The sequence below is a fragment of the Papilio machaon genome, chromosome 27 (genome assembly GCF_912999745.1).
Source record: "Papilio machaon chromosome 27, ilPapMach1.1, whole genome shotgun sequence".
NCBI classification, from domain to species: domain Eukaryota; kingdom Metazoa; phylum Arthropoda; class Insecta; order Lepidoptera; family Papilionidae; genus Papilio; species Papilio machaon.
The window spans coordinates 2,032,872-2,054,765 of NC_060012.1; the positions used below are offsets into that span (position 1 = coordinate 2,032,872).

Here is a 21,894-nt window from a genome sequence, read left to right on the forward strand (position 1 = left end):
TCTGTACGTAAATTTATTGCTGTCCCTCTTTTGTGAAAGAGAATGAAAGGGAGGAAAATATGTTTGAATAAGGAAGTTAGAGCAGTGAAAGCCCACAGCTACAATCTCTCTGGTAACGTTAATAAAGCGTTTTAAGAGATACCCTTTTTATGATCGTAGCAATTTTTTTTACCATTAAAATATCTCAAAGTGAAATGGATTACGAAATGTTTCGACTTTTTTTTGTCAATTTCTTTCAAGTTTCTCTTTGTTTAAATTAATAATTGCTTTTATAATACATAAAGCTAAAATTTATTTTGTCTTTTTAAGACATTTGGATTTTGTTTCAAAATAAAGACTTTTTAAATAAATCACAGAATAATATTCCATAAATAATTAAAATATTTTTTTGATAAAGGATTATAAACTGAAAATCGGTTGAAATACAAAAACGAACAAAATCCTGATCCAAACGAAACTCGCTCTTCAATCACAAAGCGGAAATTTCTCCGAGTCTTTACTATGAAAAGCGGCTAAGCGACCGATCTCGATGTAAATTGATCAGTTCTATAGAATATTTTCATGGTAAAGGACATGAATCTTAGAAAAACAACCATCCGTTTGCAAATACGCGAATTCGAGAAATGTATCCTCGAATTCGCGTATTTGATAACATCAAATTTTATATCCCGATTATCTCAGAAATGAATTTAAACGCTCTTTAAGCCTAGCACGTATATTTGTGACTATTATCTTCGCTTTATCTTTATCAATAACTAACTTTTACCCGCGACTCCGTCCGTGCGGAATAATAAATAGAAAACGGGGTAAAAATTATCCTACGTCCGTTTCCTGGTTCTAAGCTACCTGCCCACCAATTTTCAGTCAAATCGTTTCAGCCGTTCTTGAGTTATAAATAGTGTAACTAACACGACTTTCTTTTATATATATAGATATATAGGTAAATATCAAAATTAGTAAATTTTACGACATATAGTGCGCTTCGACGATGATACGAAAGCGATTGTATTTGATTCGTGTTAGGCCCACTGTTCTTTTTTAATCACGCAACTCTGATTCAGTCGTCAGAATGTCAGTCATTTTGACTTGCTGTAGTCTAAACGACTGAACCGATTTTGTCGCGTAATGTATAATTCTATTCGTATATGTCCCTTGAATGTCATAGTGTCATAATCAGTCGGTATTTTTTGTTTTTATTTAGTAAATAATGTTTATTAAATATGAAGTATGAGTGAAACAATAAAACTTTTAAAGCTTTACGGCGCAGAGTTAATTTTAAATCAACTCACAAAGGCTTAATTAAAGTCGACAGGCGGAAAGCCCATGCGTCAGAGCCCTTTAATGACACTTATAGTTATTCATATCTTGTTAATGTTACAACATCCTTTATTTATTTATTTAAATTATTTACTTATGTCTTACGCCATAACACTGCTATTATTTATCTTTTTGCTGTCTATTAACCGTTGGTTTCTGAGACGACAAAATCTCTGTATAAAATCTCTGTCAATAACAATAAGTTTTAAACGAAGATTTTAGTCTCAGAGACCCACGATAAGTGTGCGTCCCGGAGGCAAATTCTAGTCTTCTTAACCTTGCAACCTTTTCTTAAGAAGCAGGGATAGGAAGGGGATTGATTTGATGAGATAGGGGAATTATTATATTTTTGTACATCCCCTCTTCTGTTAGTTAAAGGTAAATTGCAACGCATTGTAATCATTGTATTTAAACTGCGCTTACATCGATTTTTTTAATCCAGCATAGTATACAAAAACCCCATTAGTGATTAAACTTTTACGTCTGAAATTATTCGGTATATTTTAAAAGAATGACTTTATCTGTATACGGCATAAGGTAAAAGCTCTATCCATCACTGGCAGCTTAAAGCAAAGCCGCACGACATCTGACGCCCCTATCGCCGGGCAACCTGTGCCCGTTTAACCATATTTTATGTGTGAAATATTTTCGATTTCGTATTTTTTATGCGTATAAAATAATGCAAGTTGACCCAAGAATAGGGTACTTTATTTCATCATTATAGTGTTGGAATAATGTCTAAACTTTTTAAATTATAATCTCGTTACGACCGAATTACAATCGAACTTGGATTTTAAAAGACCGTGATATTTTTCTCGTTTATAGAGGATTCTCACTTATCTAGGTTCGACTGCATAACATTTATGCATCATCAACTGCTATCAGTATTTTAAACAATTCTATTTCTTCCACAGATTGTGATGATGTAAATTGAAGAAAGTTGAAACTTATGAACCAAGAAACATGTCATATATCAAGAGATAGCTGAATATAAACAAAATGGCCGACGATAAAGATTTGTTGGATTACATATCTCCAGTATCACAGAATCTAACAAATATAATGACGATAGACAATGGAATAAATGAAATAAATGAAGTCAAACATACAAACTACAGTTTATACGATAATGAAACTGGTTTTCTAGAATATTCCAACTTTACAACAGACGATTATTGTTCGTCGAATCATTCTCATGTATACCTAAACGTCACATGTGAGTTTCCGATCAACTACGCGGAACCGATGTATGGGTAAGTTGACTTCATTAAATTTAATTGGCTATAAATTTGAATGATCGAATATTCATATATATTTAATAGCAAAATTGTAATAATTAACGTTGAGGTAATTTGTTAATGCTTCGATAGTCGAAAACTATGGATACCAGACTATTAAAAGGGAATTAATGAGTTCATTCCAATAATACAAAGCAATAGTGTTTGAACACGGTAATCTCAGAAACTATAATACATTTTTAAATAATTAATTTATAATTTAAAAGCCACATTATTAACGAAAGTATGTAAAACATCATAGTACTACCATTAGGAGCTAACAGAAATCATTTTCTCATTTCAGATACATCGCACCGTTTCTCCTCGCCACAACAACGGTTGCTAACACTTTGATAGTCGTGGTGCTATCTCGTCGTCATATGAGAACACCTACAAATGTAGTGCTAATGGCTATGGCACTCTGTGATATGTTTACTATGTTATTCCCGGCGCCATGGCTATTTTATATGTATACATTCGGCAATCATTACAAGCCGCTAAGTCCAGTGCAGGCGTGTCAAGCTTGGAATTATATGAATGAGGTAAGTTGGTTACAAGTTGGAAAAAAGACAACACGAAACTATACTTAATTAAAGTTATTTAATGATAATCTTATTTATAAAATTTCCATGTCACAATGTTAGTTTTACCATACTCCTCCGAAACGGCTTTACAGATTTTTACCAAATTTTATATGCGTATTCAGTAGGTCTGAGAATCGGCTACTATCTATTTTTCATACCCCTTTTAAGTTTTTTTTAACTGTGCGCAGACGGAGTCGCAGACGACAGCTAGTCTGTTTATAAAAGAATTGTTGGAAAAAGAAACATTTAATGCTACGGAAAATGTTTCATACCTAAATCTCATCAAAATATAACCAGCCTCGTAGTTAAAGTTAACTAGATATTTCCACATGGCCGAGTTTATCTCTACACTGTGTTTGATGATACACTTTAACACAGTACACTGGATAATGCAATAACGTTTTATTGAGCCATGTTTGGACTAGCTGTAAACACCCAAGTTATACTGCCCTAGTAATTTTCAGTTCCTATATCTAAGTAAACGCCTGTTTTTATAAAAATACCTGGCTGACATTTATTGTCTTTGATTACTCTAGTATAACCGGTAGAGAAAATAGACCAGAATAAAAAAATGGTTATTGTGAGAAAACTATAAAAGATAGATATATGCTTCTGTCTCTAATTTTCGCAACAAATTTTGAAGCTATATTCAAAATCTACTAGTCTTCTAGTTATTTAAAAAAAAAAACAAAAAAATGGGACCCACCTGCAAGCACTTCCTTTCGATTAAAATATTTTTCATCAAAATCGGACCACCAGGGGCGGAGTTTGCGGTAACACACATAAAAAAAAAATACAGTCGAATTGATAACCTCCTTCTTTTTGAAGTCGGCTAAAAAGAATAAAAAATCTGTATTTTAATTTGGAATAACAGTGGGTGCCCATGTCGCCCAAAAGCCCAACTTTCCCCTATCTCCCCTACTACACCGTTAATGTAGTTAAATCAAACAAATTTCATTAGACTAATCAATATAAGAAACATAAAGCTTAAGATGACATTACAGTCTAGAATTGAATGTTTAAGTCGTATACTCAACGTCCAAAATAAATAGTACACTTTTGCAATTCCCAAAATTTTAACATTTTAGGCGTAATTAGGATTTTAAAACCTGTACTACTTAGTTCTGATGTTAAGTGTAATTAAATAGTGATAATTTATTCTAAACAATTTACTAACTAAATTTCTTTGTAGTAAATATACTAGAAGAAACCTTTAGAGTGACAGCAAAAAGTTTTTCTAGTTCCTTTCATAGCCATTTAACTTTTTCTTATCGTCGAATAGTTTTCCAACTTTTATCTACCTTAATTACTTTTGAAGAATACGTAAAGATAAAGTTTTACCGTCAATACAGATAAGATTTGATTGAAGAATGTCAAGGAATATTTTGTGTTTTCTTTTTAATAGAAGAAGTCTCATAAAGAAAGATAGTGACTTAAATATAGATTTTATTTAACACAATTAAGCTTTGGTTAACTTCTACGTATACAAAAACAGATAGATCACAATTGAACAGACCAACCATAAAAACTGTCAGTCAAAACAAAAAAAATAACAATATTTCGTTTGTAGTGGCCAGTGCTTTCAGTCTAATCGATTTAAATTTCGAATATTCCGTGTCAAAGGGAGTATGTTAGCACAAACACTGGCCTCCTTTACGTGCTCAGTTCCCGCTCACGTCAGCGAAACGTTTTCAAACTGCACAATTTCCTTCGTGGAAACACGTTGTCTGTGAAACGCGGAGGAAATAAATGGCATTCGAGTAGAGTTGTTCACTCACTTACAAATCGATTTTGCTATTCTCGAAAATGCGAACTTGCAAGAAATTTAATGTCGATTTCAATTTTTGAAAATGGAACACCGTCGAATGAACATAAAAAATTAAAATTGAATTTATTGCATTATAGACTAAGATCCCGTGGTCGTCAAACTTATATAATTTTAGTAAAGCCGAAATTTCACCAGATTATCCTTTCAATAGAGGCTGAATATCAAGTTAAAGTTCTATAGTTTTAAGCTCTTAAACTATAAAATTCAATATGTACTGTACAGGTGATACCAGCGATGTTCCACACAGCCAGCATCTGGTTGACACTCGCGTTGGCCGTGCAGCGATACATCTACGTCTGCCACGCACCCGTCGCAAGGACTTGGTAAGTACATTACACATACAGCGTGTTCACAAATATATAGTGATCACAAATACTTCACCATAGCATAACGCAAAGCATAGCATGGCATATTTTAAAGCAATATTAATCATGTACAGTCTCACATATACAGGTTGTTACAAAATTCTGAATACATGAACATGTTTTCAAATAGAAAATAAAGTACGTATTTATAAATACCAAATTAAAAGCATAGCAAAACCGATCATTATCACATATATACTCATATATTATCTCATTACTGATTTAATTATACTTTCTTTAAATTTATTTTAATTTTATTTATCACAACTTATTTACTTTTATTTTATTAAAATTTTTGATCCCACAGTCAAATTATTTTATATAATTTTGTGGGACATAGTTCTATTTTAGGTTATCATTATTTTATAAATAAATAAATAAATAATAGTTAAATTAATATCTGTTTTCTTTACTTCGATAATACTATAATTCATTTTGCAACTCTATATACGTAGTGAATTCACGACCTTTCAAAATAAACATCCTAAAATCTATTAAGATGAAGATACAGAATGTCAATATTCTGGAGCGACGTATTAAGTGAATTATAAGATCGTGCGCTTTAGAACGTTTACACAAGGCCCGGCATTAACGAGACTGTATATTGTGAATGTAAACTTCGAATAATACTATTAATGTAACGTGTATTTTACACAGCTACTTGCAATATGAAGCATTATTTTGTAGGGCATACTCTTTGCCTAATAACATAGAAATCTATATTCGATCCAGAAGATCGATCCGAATATAATCGTTGTGCGGATATTGTTCCTACATAATAGAACTAAAACAACCAAATATAAATACTCACAAAAAAAGATTTAGTTGTTTAATGTATAATTTAAAAAAAATTACTTTCTGTTATCCTAATATACTTTTTCATTTACTTTCTAATATTACAAAATAATCATAAAATTGCTCACTGGCTTAATTCAAGCGAAACAAATTCGCTCCAAAAAAAAAGTAAACAAGGAAAACTTTTCACATATTTTATGATTCAGCAAACTGAAACTGACAGATTGACAGGAGATCGGGAATGTTTATTTTGGGGGTCTATTATTTTTATTTCGTTAATGTTAAATATAATTTTTTCAAACATGTCACACTAGTAATACAATTACGTAAACGAGGCTTTACACGCTTTGTTTTTTCTGCGCTGATTTTTTTCTCTCATTTAATTTTACTAAAGGTAAAGGTTACTTGTATTAGCATAGCAATCGATTTTCTAACGTTATCTTACACTTAAAAATCGAATAAAATAAATAAATGCGAATGTTTGGATGGATGGATGGATGGATGTTTGTTTGAAGGTATCTCCAGAACGGCTAAACGGATGTTGATAAAATTTGGTACATATGTAGAACATAGTCTGGCAGAACACATAGACTACTTATTAAGTTTTTTTTTTCGAGCGGACAGAGTCGCGGGCGACAGCTAATCATTAATATATATGTTCCATTAAGACATGTAGCCTAAATAGCTTGGCTGATATTGCGTCATACGTCATTCAATTCGTATTCATTACCAGAATGTCATAAAGATAAGTATATTGTTTCAAATAAATTGCTATTGTATTTATAAACAATATTATATTCAATAGCGAATGCCCAAAATTAATTAACTCCTGCACCATTATCGAAAAATTTGGAGCTTTGTTTGTACATTGATAAGAGTTATGGGACCAAACATTAGTGATATCCAACTGATATCGTCTGTTAAGTGCTACTATGACGCACGCGTATACAGAAATTGCATCGAGATTACAACGTGGCCATAAATTATAGAGATATATCTAAGAACATGGAGTAAGTTGTGCCAAAATTATCTATACGGTTATTAATGTAACATCTAGTAGAGTCATTCACCTTTGCTGCCAACTGCATGTTAAAAGACATTTTTAAACACTTTCCATAGAAATATGTTGGTAACATGAAACTCGTGGATAGACTATAATCAAAAAAAGATATCTGAGCCGATAAAAGAGGCGCTGCTGTCGCGGTTTATTCCGTCAGAACATATATAAAACCTACATGGCCATAGAGAATGGCATAAAAGAAAAAAAACTTGAGAGGTGTCAGACACCCGGATGGAACGAAGATCCTTTCGATTAATCAGTGAAGGAACCAATGTTTATTCAATGAATAAAAAACTTAAGTCTTCACAAGAAGTACATTTTATTTCTATGAATTTTCGTTATATATTGTCACGTCGTTGCCATGGTGAAGTAGCGCTCATTCGTCGTTAACATACTTACTATAGCAAAAAGTGTCGTGACAACTTTTCGTAAGAATTTTTTCCGTCTAGCCCCCTTTCACAACGCGCGATAAGGAACTTCGTTCCAAAAACATGACATGACAGCTACACTACAAGAAAAGGTTCTTGTGGCACCTTTTTGACGTTGACAGGGGGCGCTACTGAGTTATCATAAATTACTTTGACTCATGCCCACCAGGTGAGATATCGTTGTTGGTTTATACAGTTATCCAACCCGCTAGGCATAAGTCAAACTAAATTATAACAGCAGCTAGCGCCATCCTGCCAATACTAAAAAAGTGTAACAAAATCCTTGTTTTTCTGTAACTGTCCTGTGTTTTTTTTTCTTTTAGGTTTTGTATATTTTATGACAGAACTAACCGCGATTTTGTCTGTCTTCCTTTCTTATTTTTTGATACAATTTTTTGACAAAATTTCAATAAAAAAAAAAAACAAGTCAGCTATAGTACAACAAAAATCTCGTGACACTTTTTTGACATTGACAAGGTGGCGCTAGTGGGGTGTCATAAATTAGTTAGACTTATACCCACCGGGTCAAACATCCTTGTCAGTTACGTACGTACGATACGTTATTAATCTATATCTATATACTCGTATATAAAAGAAAGTTGTGTTAGTTACACCATTTATAACTCAAGAACGGCTGAATCGATTTGACTGAAAATTGGTGGGCAGGTAGCTTAGAACCAGGAATAGGACATAGGATAATTTTTACCCCGTTTTCTTTTTTTTTTATTCTGCGCGGACGGAGTCGCGGGTAAAAGCTAGTATTTACATAAAGAAAATAAATCGTTTAAAAAACCTTTCTCATTCAATATTTACATTAAAATTTCATCAAAAATGTTAAACGTGTTAAGTCTTAAATAAATATGCAAATAATTTTTCCATGAAATAAATTCGATGACTAAAGAATTTCCTTGAAGCAGTTAAAAATTTCGTTTAATGTTTATCCAAAACATTTTCCTCACATGTTTGTAAGCCAGTTGGTTTTATTTCGCAGATCCTGGCTTGTAATAACATCATAAAAATGTTTATGTTAATGTATCCGACTTGGCTTGTTTATGAGAATTAATTCTGTTTATTTATTCCCCAATGAATCCTTATACATACCGTTGTGTGTGCGTAATAAATAGAAATACTACATTTTAATCGATTTGTACGATTAAATTATTTAAACTTTCATGAGACATTATAATAAGGAAACTAGTCGGTGACGTCACCGGAAGATCACATGTCAGTTAAGTCGTTCTTAATTAATTGTTTTGTACGATACTTATTACCTATCCTTATCACTTAATTTAAAAATTAGATTTTAAGCTATTTTATTAGTCAAAAAAAAATAACTTTTTCATTTATCTCACATTGTTTTTATAATCTTTATATTATTAAAAAATACATAATTTAAATCTTACTAAAGCGTCGGCGGCTCAAGAATTAAGCACTTGACATGCAATCTGTAGGTCCTGGGTCCGAATCCCGCCATGTACCGATGTGTTTTTCAATTTACGATTTACATATTTACTCGATATTCTTACGATGAAGGAAAACATCCTGATGCAACCTGCTATCTGAGAAGAAATTCAGTGATATGTGTGAAGTCAACCCGCACTCGGCCAGCGTGGTTGACCATGGCCTAGTCACCCCTAATTTATGGAGGGCTCCGAGCCCCTCGCTGGGTGAGTTGTGTGCTGATGATGATGAAGATTCCCCACAGACAAAGTGACAGACAAAAGCTATCTATAATAATACAGATGACATTATATTTACGTAACATTTACAAATATTTTATTATATCAAATAACATAACAATTTATTAAAATTAATGATATTAACCCAGAATAATAGAAATTCTTCCAACGTATATGTTCAATACGCAAACACATTTGGCAATCGTTTGGCAGAAATTAATCAAAACCTCATTTAAAATCAATCATAGAGCGCATCAATAACGGACTCGTACACTTTAATTATTTTTTCTCGCGCTCTATTTTTCTATAAATTAATGCGTGTATCGGAAACTTCTTCACAGAGCTGTGATTGATTGAAGCGGAAACCAGTAACCTAGTTTCAAATATCAAGTCTTTAATCAACTAAAAGTTGGAATTCAAACATACGTATATTTGGAACACAGTAAAATTTATTGCTCTACATTTTATTATGTTACCTTGTTAACTAGCTCGCATCATCATAAGATTTCACTGATAACTTAGTGATGAATATTTTTAATTATTATAAAATAGTAAACGATCAAGCGGCCACCTGAATTCGCCGAAATAGCGAAGCGACCGCTGCCCATAGACATCAGCAAATGCAAATGCGTTGCCTACTTTTAATCAACGTAGGAGAGAATGCACGTAAAAAGAATATTTCCTCTTCTTATAATTCCCCTCCTCTGTCAAACCTATTCATATCCTTTCATTATAAGAAAATAATGGGAAGCGAAAGAGGACCAAAATAAAGACTTCGGTACGCACTCATCGGACTGTACTTGACTGACCACTTGAATCGTGTTTTATGTGTGGTCGTGATATGGCAACGTTTGAGTCGGTTTCACATTCGTGAAATAAATATTGTTCAGCCTGGCGTCTACAACTGTTAAAAGGTAGTCGAAACGAACAAAATTTTTGTTTTTATTGCAAAGTTATGAGATCCTAGTCCCTATAATTGATGGCGAAGTGAGCATAACCAAAGGATATAAATTAAACAATAAAAATATAAACGAAATATTAAACAACGAAACGAGAGCACTCATTCGCTTGTTCAGTTCACACGTTTATTTAGTACTTGTTAACAGGCTAGCTGCGGCTAAAGTTTGCGGTCCACATAGATATTGTACATGTTAGTAGTTTGTTACTCTATATTTTGAATCCACGTGGTTTATCTATAATAATAATACTATAAAAAGGCAAGATTTGATAGTTTGTTTGTATTGAATAGGCTTCGAAACTACTGAACCAATTTGAAAAATTCCTTCACTATTGGTAGCCAGCCGCACTATGCCCGGTTGGTATTATACTATATAATACTAGCTTTTACCCGCGACTCCGTCCGCGCGGAATAAAAAAATAGAAAACGGGGTAAAAATTATATATGTCCGTTTCCTGGTTCTAAGCTACCTGCCCACCATTTTTTTTTTTATAAGAGAAGGGGGCAAACGAGCAGCGGGAACACCAAGGTGTTCATCGACGCCCATGGACATCTGCAATACCAGAGGAATCGCAAATGCGTTGCCGACCTTTGAGATGGTGATACGCTCGCTTCTTGAAGGACCCTAAGTCGTAGTGGTCAATTTTCAGTCAAATCGATTCAGCCGTTCTTGAGTGTAACTAACATGACTTTCTTTTATATATATAGATATTATAAATGCGAAAGTTTAGATGGATGGATGTTTGTTTGAAGGTATATCTGGAACGGCTCAGCGGATCTTGATAAAATTTGGCACAGATATGGAACATAGTTTGATAGAGCACATAGGTTACTTGTCAAGTATTATTTAATTCCGCGCGACGGAGTCGCAGGCGCCAGCTAGTAGTCTATATTTTCTGCTTTTTTTAATTCCGCATGAACCAATCCGTGCGTAACAGCTAGTTCATTATAAAAATAGTTTTTACTTTTTATAATAACCTCAGTATCTCAAGGTAAGGGAAAGCGATAACAAAATGTTTTCTAGTACGTATTTCGATAGTGAAAAAACGTCGTAAAACAACACACTACAGTCCTCAAATAAACCTATAATTCTGATCCAATTATTCTTGGTATCGACTAATGATAACGAGTTCAGATACAATTTCAGCAAAAACTAAAAGCATTCTCTATCCCATCGCTTAGAAAGCAGTAACATTTTATGATACGCAATAAAACTTCGGTCAGAAAAAACATATCCGTGACGTATTTCACGTAGCAATGGTACGATTTTACGACTTTCAACGCATACGTAGTTACCACAATACTCTTGTATAGTGTGTTTTACAAATTCAAATTCATTCAAGCCTTACAAGTGTTTGAAATGGTTATTGCTTCGAACACGGCAAAAAAGACTACTGTACTTTAATTTAAGACGATTACATATTCCCAAATGAAATAACGCTTTAGATTCGCTGGAATAAACACAAAAAACCTCAAACTTTTCCTCTTGGATAACATTAAATCAATCATTAAACCAGTAAGCGTTGAAAGATCAAAAGCCTATGCCGATTTACTCGTTTATAAGCCATAAAACGTTAACAGTAGACTTGTTAAAAGACGGCGTGTTCTCGACAAACAGAATCCGTACCAATATCGTCTTAACACGAAATTAATTAACTGCCCTCGAAAATGTTTGGAATTTAAGATGTTTTTGATTGGTATCAACTTGTACAGTGGCCTTTATTTGCAGTGTTATTGTTAAAAAATCCTTATATCTCGTAAGGAATCTGAACACCACCACTCCTGATAAATAAATCAATTAGGACGCTACCGATGTGGTCAAAATAGAAAATTAAATAATTACTATAATTACGGACCTTTACTACCTCAAGGCGCACAAGACATTCAAACAATGTCGCCTTTAAGGTGGAACACCGCGAACGACGGTGACTGTACTTTTGTTCGGAAGTCTTTCCAGAAAAATACCTAGCGATAAATAGTAAAACTAACAGTTTTTAAAATTAGCCAAAGCAATTAAATTAGATTTTTTTTAGTGAAAACTTTACACAAGAAATTACTCTTTGAACCAAAGTTTAACACAATACAATTTTTTATTTATATCACCATATGAATATTTCCTAGGATTCTTAGATCAATAGGAAGACTACAGAAGTCAGAGGAAGACCACATAAAGTATGGATGGATTGTGTGAACGAATATATGCGTAAGAAGAGAGTCAATTCAGATGACAGCTGATAGAGATGTATGGAAGTGTAGTAAATAATGTAACATCACAAAGAGTACTACAGTTTAACGATAACTACGATCACGGGAAAAAGAATTTGTCAAAATAATTCCTTGATAAATAAAGATGGTTCCAAAAACTCCATCATTATCAGTCGCTCCATGAATATGGAATTGATACGAAGTGGGAAATTCTTTGTAATGTTAATATTTATCACATCTTGAATAACATCATCGCAGGCATAAAAGAAAGATAGTTTAGGTTTATTTTTTTTTTCTTTTTAAATAAAGAATTTAATTAGAGAATTCAATCAGTTCTTGTTCTTTATTGTCGAATGTATTTCTTTATGCCAATAGCATTGTAGCATTAGGAATAGGTTTTACAATGTACCAAATTCAAAACCCTTAAACGGTCAACCCTAAAATATATCACGTGTCTTTCAAGTGCGGGTCGACATTTTTACTTGTTTCACGTAACGATCTATTCTTACGAGAAGAGGATATGAGGAAAGTTTCTATTGTATTTTCGATACGAAAGTATCAAACAAAACATTTTCTGAATAACGACTTTGAAACAAATTATCTACGGATTTAATTTCCCTTTCTTGGTTTTCCTCTACATTTTATTCAGTTTAATTATAGTGTAAAACATTTACGTATAATAAGATGTGATGGGGAAAGCTGATTTGGCTAGGGAAGGAGAGATAGAGAAATGTTTTTTTTCTGCACATCTACGCTGCTTATTAAAAGCATTTAAATGGAAGTCCATGACCTGTTAACAAATCAAGCCTAACCTAAGTTAAGGTTCACGAGACATTAGTCGTCCAAAGTGGCCCAGTGTGAATTAACATGTTTGGTTATGTACTAAATGGTATTTTTCCTCAGGTGCACAATGCCGAGGGTGATGAAGTGTCTGATCTACATCGGTATTGCGGCCTTCTTACATCAACTTCCTCGCTTCCTAGATCGTCAATATGTCCCGCATATCACTGTATGGCGTGGTCACTTCGAGGAAGTCTGCAGGGTATGATATCAACATTGTTTATTCAAATAAAAAGTTCATTTCATATCAAGTAATGTATGAAACGTTGGTACATGTGAACACAGATTTTTTTAGTTAATACAATATTTTTTTCGTATAAAGGTTAACGGTCTTCTGACAAAAGCAACGTAAATCTTCGAAAACCGGTGATTTTAGTCCTTCAACTACATCTTTCATGACCAAAAACAATTGCTGGTAACCTAATTGTCTAAATCGTCGTGAAAAAAGTAGCTGCGATATTCAAGATAGCAGAACAAATCAATACAGTTGACATGTAATCGCTATGCCTTTACTGACCGAATAGACGACGCGCGTAGAGCATTCTATTCACATTGTGTACGGAGGACTTTGTGTTCGGCCACGCGATACTCGCACAAGGATACAATTTTAGTTTCGAAGATTTACGTTCCCTTGTGTACGAAGGGGCTAACTCGCTTGCCGAGTCGTGTTACTGTTAAAATAACCTCCTTCTTTTTGAAGTTGGCTAAAAATAAGCTACTACAATGGATACGAATCCAATGTTTCAAAATCCGTTTAGGCTACAGGATATTATGTTCAGAAATACATACATACAAGTAATAAATATTACCCTCGTGATAGTCTACATTCATTCAAAATGCAAATTTTAGTAAATTTATTGCAATATAGATTTTTCTTACATCAACAATATTAATATAAGCACATGTAGCATTAGTATAAAAAAAACTTAGATCTGTTCCATTAAAAATACATGAAAAATTCTGAAATCAGTAGTGAAAATATTGAGAGTGTTATAAAATAAAAACGTAAGTCAATTCTTTACGATTTTTAAAAGTGAATTAACAAATTATATGTGCCATTGAATGTTTTCGCTTAAATAATATAACACATATCAACATATAGCTTTCGCTTTACTGTTATGCACTAATATATGTCTATGTACTTTAAAACATAATACTTTTATTAAAAATATATACGTATTATGTAATCTATATATATAAAAGAAAGTCGTGTTACTTACACTGTTTATAACTCAAGAACGGCTGAATCGATTTGACTGAAAATTGGTGGGCAGGTAGCTTAGAACCAGGAAACGGACATAGGATAATTTTTACCCCGTTTTCTATTTTTTGTTCCGCGCGGACGGAGTCGCGGGTAAAAGCTAGTTAAATATATATAGCTTGTTAAAATCCCATTTTAAATGCCAATATTTGGCTATCTCTAAAACTGCTCGGCGGATCTCGATAAAATTTGACATAGATATAGAGCATAGTCTAATTAAGATTGTTTTTCCAATTCCGACGGCAGTCGAGTGGCAGACGTCATCTAGTCTACATTTATAAAATCTGCATACATTTTCTGTTCTGAAAACTTATTTTATACAAGTATAAAAGAGGCCTAAATATTTATCACTGTAATAAATTATGTATAAATTAAATATATATAAACTTGTCTGCTTTTACACAAAATGCTATTATGACTACAGACACTTATCTATGTTTGCAAGCAAACCCGTGTGTGTACTAACTCAATGTGTGCTTTTTTTGATGATATAATTCTAAAAAATGTTTTCGTATTTCAGATAGAGATGGCGCCGTGGGTTCACGCATTATCGCTCGACGGTTATTTCATAACGTATTTCGGATTTCGAGTTTTATTCGTACATTTGATACCTTGTACATCACTAGTCGTTCTCAACGTTTTACTGTTTAGAGCAATGAAAGCCGCTCAGATAAATAGACAGAAATTATTTAAAGAGAATAGAAAATCTGAATGTAAAAGATTACGAGATTCCAATTGTACAACATTAATGCTAATCGTTGTTGTAACGGTTTTCCTTTTAGTTGAAATACCAGTAGCTGTGGTAACTATTTTACATATAATATCTAGTACTATAGTTGATTTCTTGGACTACCATATTGCGAATATATTAATTCTAGTCACTAATTTCTTTATTATTGTCTCTTATCCTATTAATTTTGCGATTTACTGCGGCATGTCGCGACAATTTCGTGAGACTTTTAAAGAGCTTTTTATTAGAGGAGCGGTTACTAGTAGAAATGGAGGTTCCAGTAGATATTCTTTAGTGAACGGACCTCGAACTTGTACTAACGAGACTGTACTTTAATTACCGTTAGTTTACATCAACGAAACTACATTAAAACATATCATGTCTGTTATCAAAGATAAGGGATGATATGTTTTTTTGTGTTGCTTAATCAATGGAAACACACGATTTTAGTATTTTAGAGGTAATTTGTATCTTAGTAGACATATCATTTTGTTTAATATTGTACATTTAATTTACTTGCGATGTTTTAATAATAAAGTTTGCCATTTTTTTTACATTACTAAAAACATAATTAAAACAAATGAAATTAATTACTGAAAATAAATAATAATACGATTTAGTGGATTTATAAATGCTAAGGTAACATTTCGATCGAATATTTTGGCAAAAAGTGTACAAAGTTGGCCCTGATGGGCAAAAATGGAATTAAAGTATCCATCTTGTCTTAAATGTCATCTACACCGTATCCCTGATATGTTTTTACTGGCAACACTAACCGCGACACTAGTGACAATCTATTGCTTGATTAGTTGACGTGACTTTATTTTTCTAGCAGTTAAACCTACTTGTAATAACTATTGTAATAAGCTTTTTATGTATATTAGAGTTTATAATATTAATAATAATTACGAAATAGAAGTGTTTCAATAATTTATTAATAAATCGGTACTTTTTCGGCTTCGTGGTCACGAAATCATTAATATTGATTAGATAATTAAAAAAAAATAGTGATTTTTATTATCTATGATTGATTGATCACTTAGCCTTTAAATGAAGAGCCCTCATTTAGAAAAAGTACCGAATTTTTATCATAATTTAAATTTATATAAATTATTTGAGTAAAATTATTATTAAATATGTATATATTTGTAACAATTGTAAATTTTGTACACTAAAATATATTCTATAGAGAAAAAAAGTTTAATATAAAAGTAGTTATTGTTTTTCATTAAAATATTTTACTTATAAAATCAATATAAGCTTTCTGATGAAATCTTTTGCATAGTTATTTATTGTATAAAAATGTTAAAATACCATAAAACCAGGAATACAAAAAAACACATTGCGAAAAAATAAAAAAATAATTTTTGTGCGCACATTAGTAAGCGATGTAATAAAGACGATTGAAACGCTTATTACTAGGTTTTTAATATTCTTGGTTAGCCTATAACTGTTGTTTTATATATATAAAGAACCATGGCGAATTAGATAGTTAGGCATATTATTTCTTTAATAAATAAATATGAATTAAATGAGTAAGTCATTTCTTCTTTCCTTCTGTAACATACACGGACTATTTCAAGCAGTCGGCATATAGTTACCATTCGTGTACGGCAATTAACTGCTAGACCGTGTATGTTGACCTTTAATATTACACCGACTTAAACTAACTAAAGAATGATAAAAATAAATCGAAAGAAATACTACGACCTCATATTTTAAGACGGATAAAAAAATTTAAGTCAATATTACGGTGATTCGGGTAAGACAAATAGATTCTGACCACTGATAGGTGGTACAAGTATCAGAGAAGTGGAATTACACATTCGCTGCCGTAAAACTCATATTTACTTTTTATTTCATTAATTCAATTACTGTAGTTATAATAAAATTGTACTTTCATTTTAAGGTGAATATACACTAGAGCAATTTCTCAAGTATTTCTATGTAATGTAACGTTTTAACAAATGATATGATACAGGTAAAAACATAGTTTCCAAAGCACGTCTGGTTCGTGAAAGGGTGCTGCACAACAACATATCATAGAGCGGCTTGTTGTGTTGTTACAAGTAAATACTCTAGTCTATACCTACCTTTAATTTAATGAGTGAGTAATAAAAATATATTTTTGTTCACAGGTTGAATTCTCTCCATGGGTGAACAAAGTATCTCTAGACGCATACTTCAGTACATATTTTGGATTCAGAGTTATATTCGTTCATTTAGTACCTTGTACTTCATTGGTTGTACTAAATGTACTACTCTTCAAAGCTATGAGACAAGCACAAATGAATCGACGTAGACTATTCAAAGAGAATCCTAAAAACGAATGTAAAAAACTACGAGATTCAAACTGTACAACTCTCATGTTAATAGTAGTGGTAACAGTTTTCTTGGTTGTAGAAATACCATTAGCTGTTGTAACTATATTACATATAATATCAAGTACTATCGTTGAATTCTTAGACTATCGTATAGCTAATATTCTTATATTAATAACAAATTTCTTTATCATGGCATCGTATCCGATAAATTTCGCTATATATTGTGGTATGTCGAGACAGTTTCGTGAAACTTTTAAAGAGTTATTCATCAGGAGTGTCGTTTCGAGTAGGAATGGTACTTCGAGTAGATATTCTCTAGTCAATGGTCCAAGAACTTGTACCAATGAAACTGTACTTTAGATAACAAATGTTTGCACATAGATATGTAACCAGTAGGTAACCTAATCTTAAGCACAAAAGTGAGGTGAAAAATAAAACCTTCGGAGATCTTTTGCTGGGATAAATTTCCTCAGTGTACATTGGACAAAATCTACATTTAAATTAAAATCTATACGACCTCCTTTCTTATGTAAAAAAATTATTTAATTAAAAATTGTCATTGAAATCTTTAAATTGGATTAAAAATTGTTAGATATTTGATGCAAAAGTATTTTAAAAGAAATAAACTAACAGCGAAATAGTGAATTTAACTCTACTTCTAAATAATCCTCGCAATAGTATAAATTCAAACCGAACGTAAGTAAACAAAAATGTAACAAGAATGTCAGACGTTCCGCAATGACGGATGGAGAGAGACTGCCTCGAGCAGCAGCGCACGCTTCCTTATAAAACCTTTTGTGAGACTACCCTCAACAGTCTGTTAGATATTTGACATGTCTAGTGCTGCGCCGATACACCGGCACAGTGTTGATTTTTGTCTCTAACAGTTCGGCCATCCTGCATTTCCTTCGTCCTCGAAGGAGTATTGATCCTTGCTGCATCGTTTTACACGCTGTCCCAAGCGCCATGAAGAGCCAGAACACCTCCAAGAAAAAGGACCTAAAAGCAAATCAGCCCCGTAGGCAGAAAATATAGCCCCGTAGGCAAACATATAGCCCCGTAGGCAAACATACAGCCCCGTAGGCAAAACATATAGCCCCGTAGGCAAACATATAGCCCCGTAGGCACAACTTAGCCCCGTAGGCAAAACATATAGCCCCGTAGGCAAAACATATAGCCCCGTAGGCACAACTTAGCCCCGTAGGCAAAACATATAGCCCCGTAGGCAAAACACAGCCCGGAGGCAAACATATAGCCCCGTAGGCAAACATATAGCCCCGTAGGCACAACTTAGCCCCGTAGGCAAAACATATAGCACATTTTGTATCAACCATGTATCTGAAATAAAACTAATAATAATTGTTATTAAACATACGCCCGGAGGCTAAACATACGCCTCATAGGCAATCTTTGATTTTCTTTTATCAATCATGTGTCTGAAATAAAAGTTTTATTAATCATACGCCCCATAGGCAAAACATACGCCCGGAGGCAACATATACGCCCTGAGGCTAAACATACGCCCCATAGGCAATCTTTGATTTTCTTTTATCAATCATGTGTCTGAAATAAAAGTTTTATTAATCATACGCCCCATAGGCAAAACATACGCCCGGAGGCAACATATACGCCCTGAGGCTAAACATACGCCCCATAGGCAATCTTTGATTTTCTTTTATCAATCATGTGTCTGAAATAAAAGTTTTATTAATCATACGCCCCATAGGCAAAACATACGCCCGGAGGCAACATATACGCCCTGAGGCTAAACATACGCCCCATAGGCAATCTTTGATTTTCTTTTATCAATCATGTGTCTGAAATAAAAGTTTTATTAATCATACGCCCCATAGGCAAAACATACGCCCGGAGGCAACATATACGCCCTGAGGCTAAACATACGCCCCATAGGCAATCTTTGATTTTCTTTTATTAATCATGTGTCTGAAATAAAAGTTTTATTAACGATTATCACGGTAACGTTCTGACATTTTTCTCTTAGCCTTTATTTTCACGAAAATACAAACACAACCACAGAGTGAGCAAAGTGGATAGAATCACGCGGATCCTATCCCACTTCTGATGTTAGATATTTGATGCAAAAGTATTTTAAAAGAAATAAACTAACAGCGAAATAGTGAATTTAACTCTACTTCTAAATAATCCTCGCAATAGTATAAATTCAAACCGAACGTAAGTAAACAAAAATGTAACAAGAATGTCAGACGTTCCGCAATGACGGATGGAGAGAGACTGCCTCGAGCAGCAGCGCACGCTTCCTTATAAAACCTTTTGTGAGACTACCCTCAACAGTCTGTTAGATATTTGACATGTCTAGTGCTGCGCCGATACACCGGCACAGTGTTGATTTTTGTCTCTAACAAAATGTTAATTAAAAATATCTCAGATATGCAAAAAAAGGTTTGAGGTGGAAAATTTATTTCAACCGCTAGTCGTTTTTATATTAGGCTAGAGATGTGAGTTTTCACTGTCATAACATATACATAAACACATATTAGGTCTGTTTTGTGAGATAGATCGGTTTGGTGGACGAAACCTGGTGCACCTACCCTACGAGAGGGATAAGAACGCATATGTTGATATCTGTTTTTTCAGTGAATGAGAGGGATGAAAATATGTTTTTATACTTGTGCTATTACACTGGAAATTCACTGAAGTAGATAAAATTAATATTGTACGTATATGGAAAAACTAATTGTATTTATAAATATACTATATTTTTTATAAAAACATCAACGAAATTTTACACATTTAAAGTTTTTTTTTTGTTTTTAACACTGATTTTCTTTACATAAATTGAAAAGTATTTTAGACTCAAGCGAGTGATGGTAAAAACTGGTGAAAACTGCGGAGCCCTTAGAAATAATTACTTTATTGTATTTATTTTTTTGCCTTGTAGTTTTTACTTATATACTTTTCACGAACATGTAATTATCTTCTCTTTAAATACCAGAATATAAATAGATAACACAGGACAACAAAATCAAACTTTTTTTTTGTTGCATGAAGTTTTTCTACTGTTGTTTACTAATTTGGGTGCGCTGATTTCAAATCTATCCTCAGATTTTTTGTAGCAGCTCTAGTTAGTGAGATACAGGTACCGTCTTAAATTTACATAAGTAGTCGGTTGTTTCTATCCATAGCAGTGTAATTAACTAGTTCCTTTATAAATTTCATTATGTCTTCCTCAAGAAGGACGTGTTTAATAATCCTGATTGTTTTTGTGTTATTTGTGGAGAATATTTGTTCCAAAAATTTCGTTTAAATGTGTCGGACTTTGTGAAAAAGGCATACTTCGACTACTTTTGGTTTCCATTGCCGTCAAACGCCAAACCTTGGATACCAAGTTTGGTATGCAAAAGTTGTGTTGAATCTTTGCGACTGTGGGGAAACAAAAAAAGACCCACTTTTAAGTACAAAGCTCCTATGATTTGACGTGAACCATCCAAACATCATGATGACTGTTATTTCTGTTTAACGAAAATCATAGAAATAAACCACAAAAATTGCTCTAAGTGGATATATCCAAACTTAAAATCTGCCATACGAACAGTCTTGAGTATTAGTGACACATCAACATCACAGCATGCATATAAAACTGGGGTTGATAAAACAGTTCGTAAAAGCTCTTAACAAAGATGGCGAATGTTTCAAATACATTGAAAGTGTTTCCAAAATTGAGTAGTGAGAAAATCAAAGGTGGTATTTTCGATGGCCCACAAATCAGGAAGTTGATAGATGATAAAAAAAATTATCAACCATATGACGGCTGTCGAGAAATGTGGATGGGAAGAGTTTGCTTGGGCAGTGAGAAAATTTTTGGGCACTAGGATTTCTGACGGCTACATTCAGCACGTTTAACAGTTGCTGATACACTTCCAGCGGCTTGGATGCAACACGAGTATCAAGCTTCACTACCTTCACAGCCATCTTGACTATTTTCCTGAAAATCTCGGTGACCTGAGCGAGGAACAAGGAGAGCGCTTTCACAAGGATATTCGCACTATGGAGGAGTGATATCAGGGGTACTGGAATGAACATATGATGGCTGATTGTTGTTGAAGCATCCAAAATAGTACTCCTAATACATCTCACTCTAGATAATCCAAAAAAAAAGGAAATTTTGTTCGGAATAAATATATTTAATAAATTTTTTATACTTAAACTATGTGCATTTTCAATGAAAAACCCTGTCACTTCGTAACTCCAAAACTAGAGCTGC

The 21,894-nt window shown here is 33.2% G+C and overlaps 1 protein-coding gene across 3 annotated transcripts in view; it reads left to right on the forward strand.

Annotated features, from left to right (window-relative positions):
- The window catches only part of LOC106718356 (sex peptide receptor), a 77,705-nt gene extending 59,542 nt beyond the window's left edge, over nt 1–18,163 (forward strand). For 2 of the 3 annotated variants that reach the window (XM_045684740.1, XM_045684739.1), the window contains exons 2-6: nt 2,232–2,570; nt 2,899–3,136; nt 5,229–5,329; nt 13,400–13,538; nt 17,466–18,163. In XM_045684740.1, the coding sequence (XP_045540696.1) occupies nt 2,317–2,570; nt 2,899–3,136; nt 5,229–5,329; nt 13,400–13,538; nt 17,466–18,011 (1,278 nt within the window). In that variant the 5' untranslated portion in view covers nt 2,232–2,316 and the 3' untranslated portion in view covers nt 18,012–18,163. Of the gene's footprint in view, nt 1–2,231; nt 2,571–2,898; nt 3,137–5,228; nt 5,330–13,399; nt 13,539–15,117; nt 15,843–17,465 lie in introns of those variants that run through there. The other variant, XM_045684738.1, reaches the window with a different exon arrangement.
- Nucleotides 18,164–21,894: the final 3,731 nt, after the last annotated feature.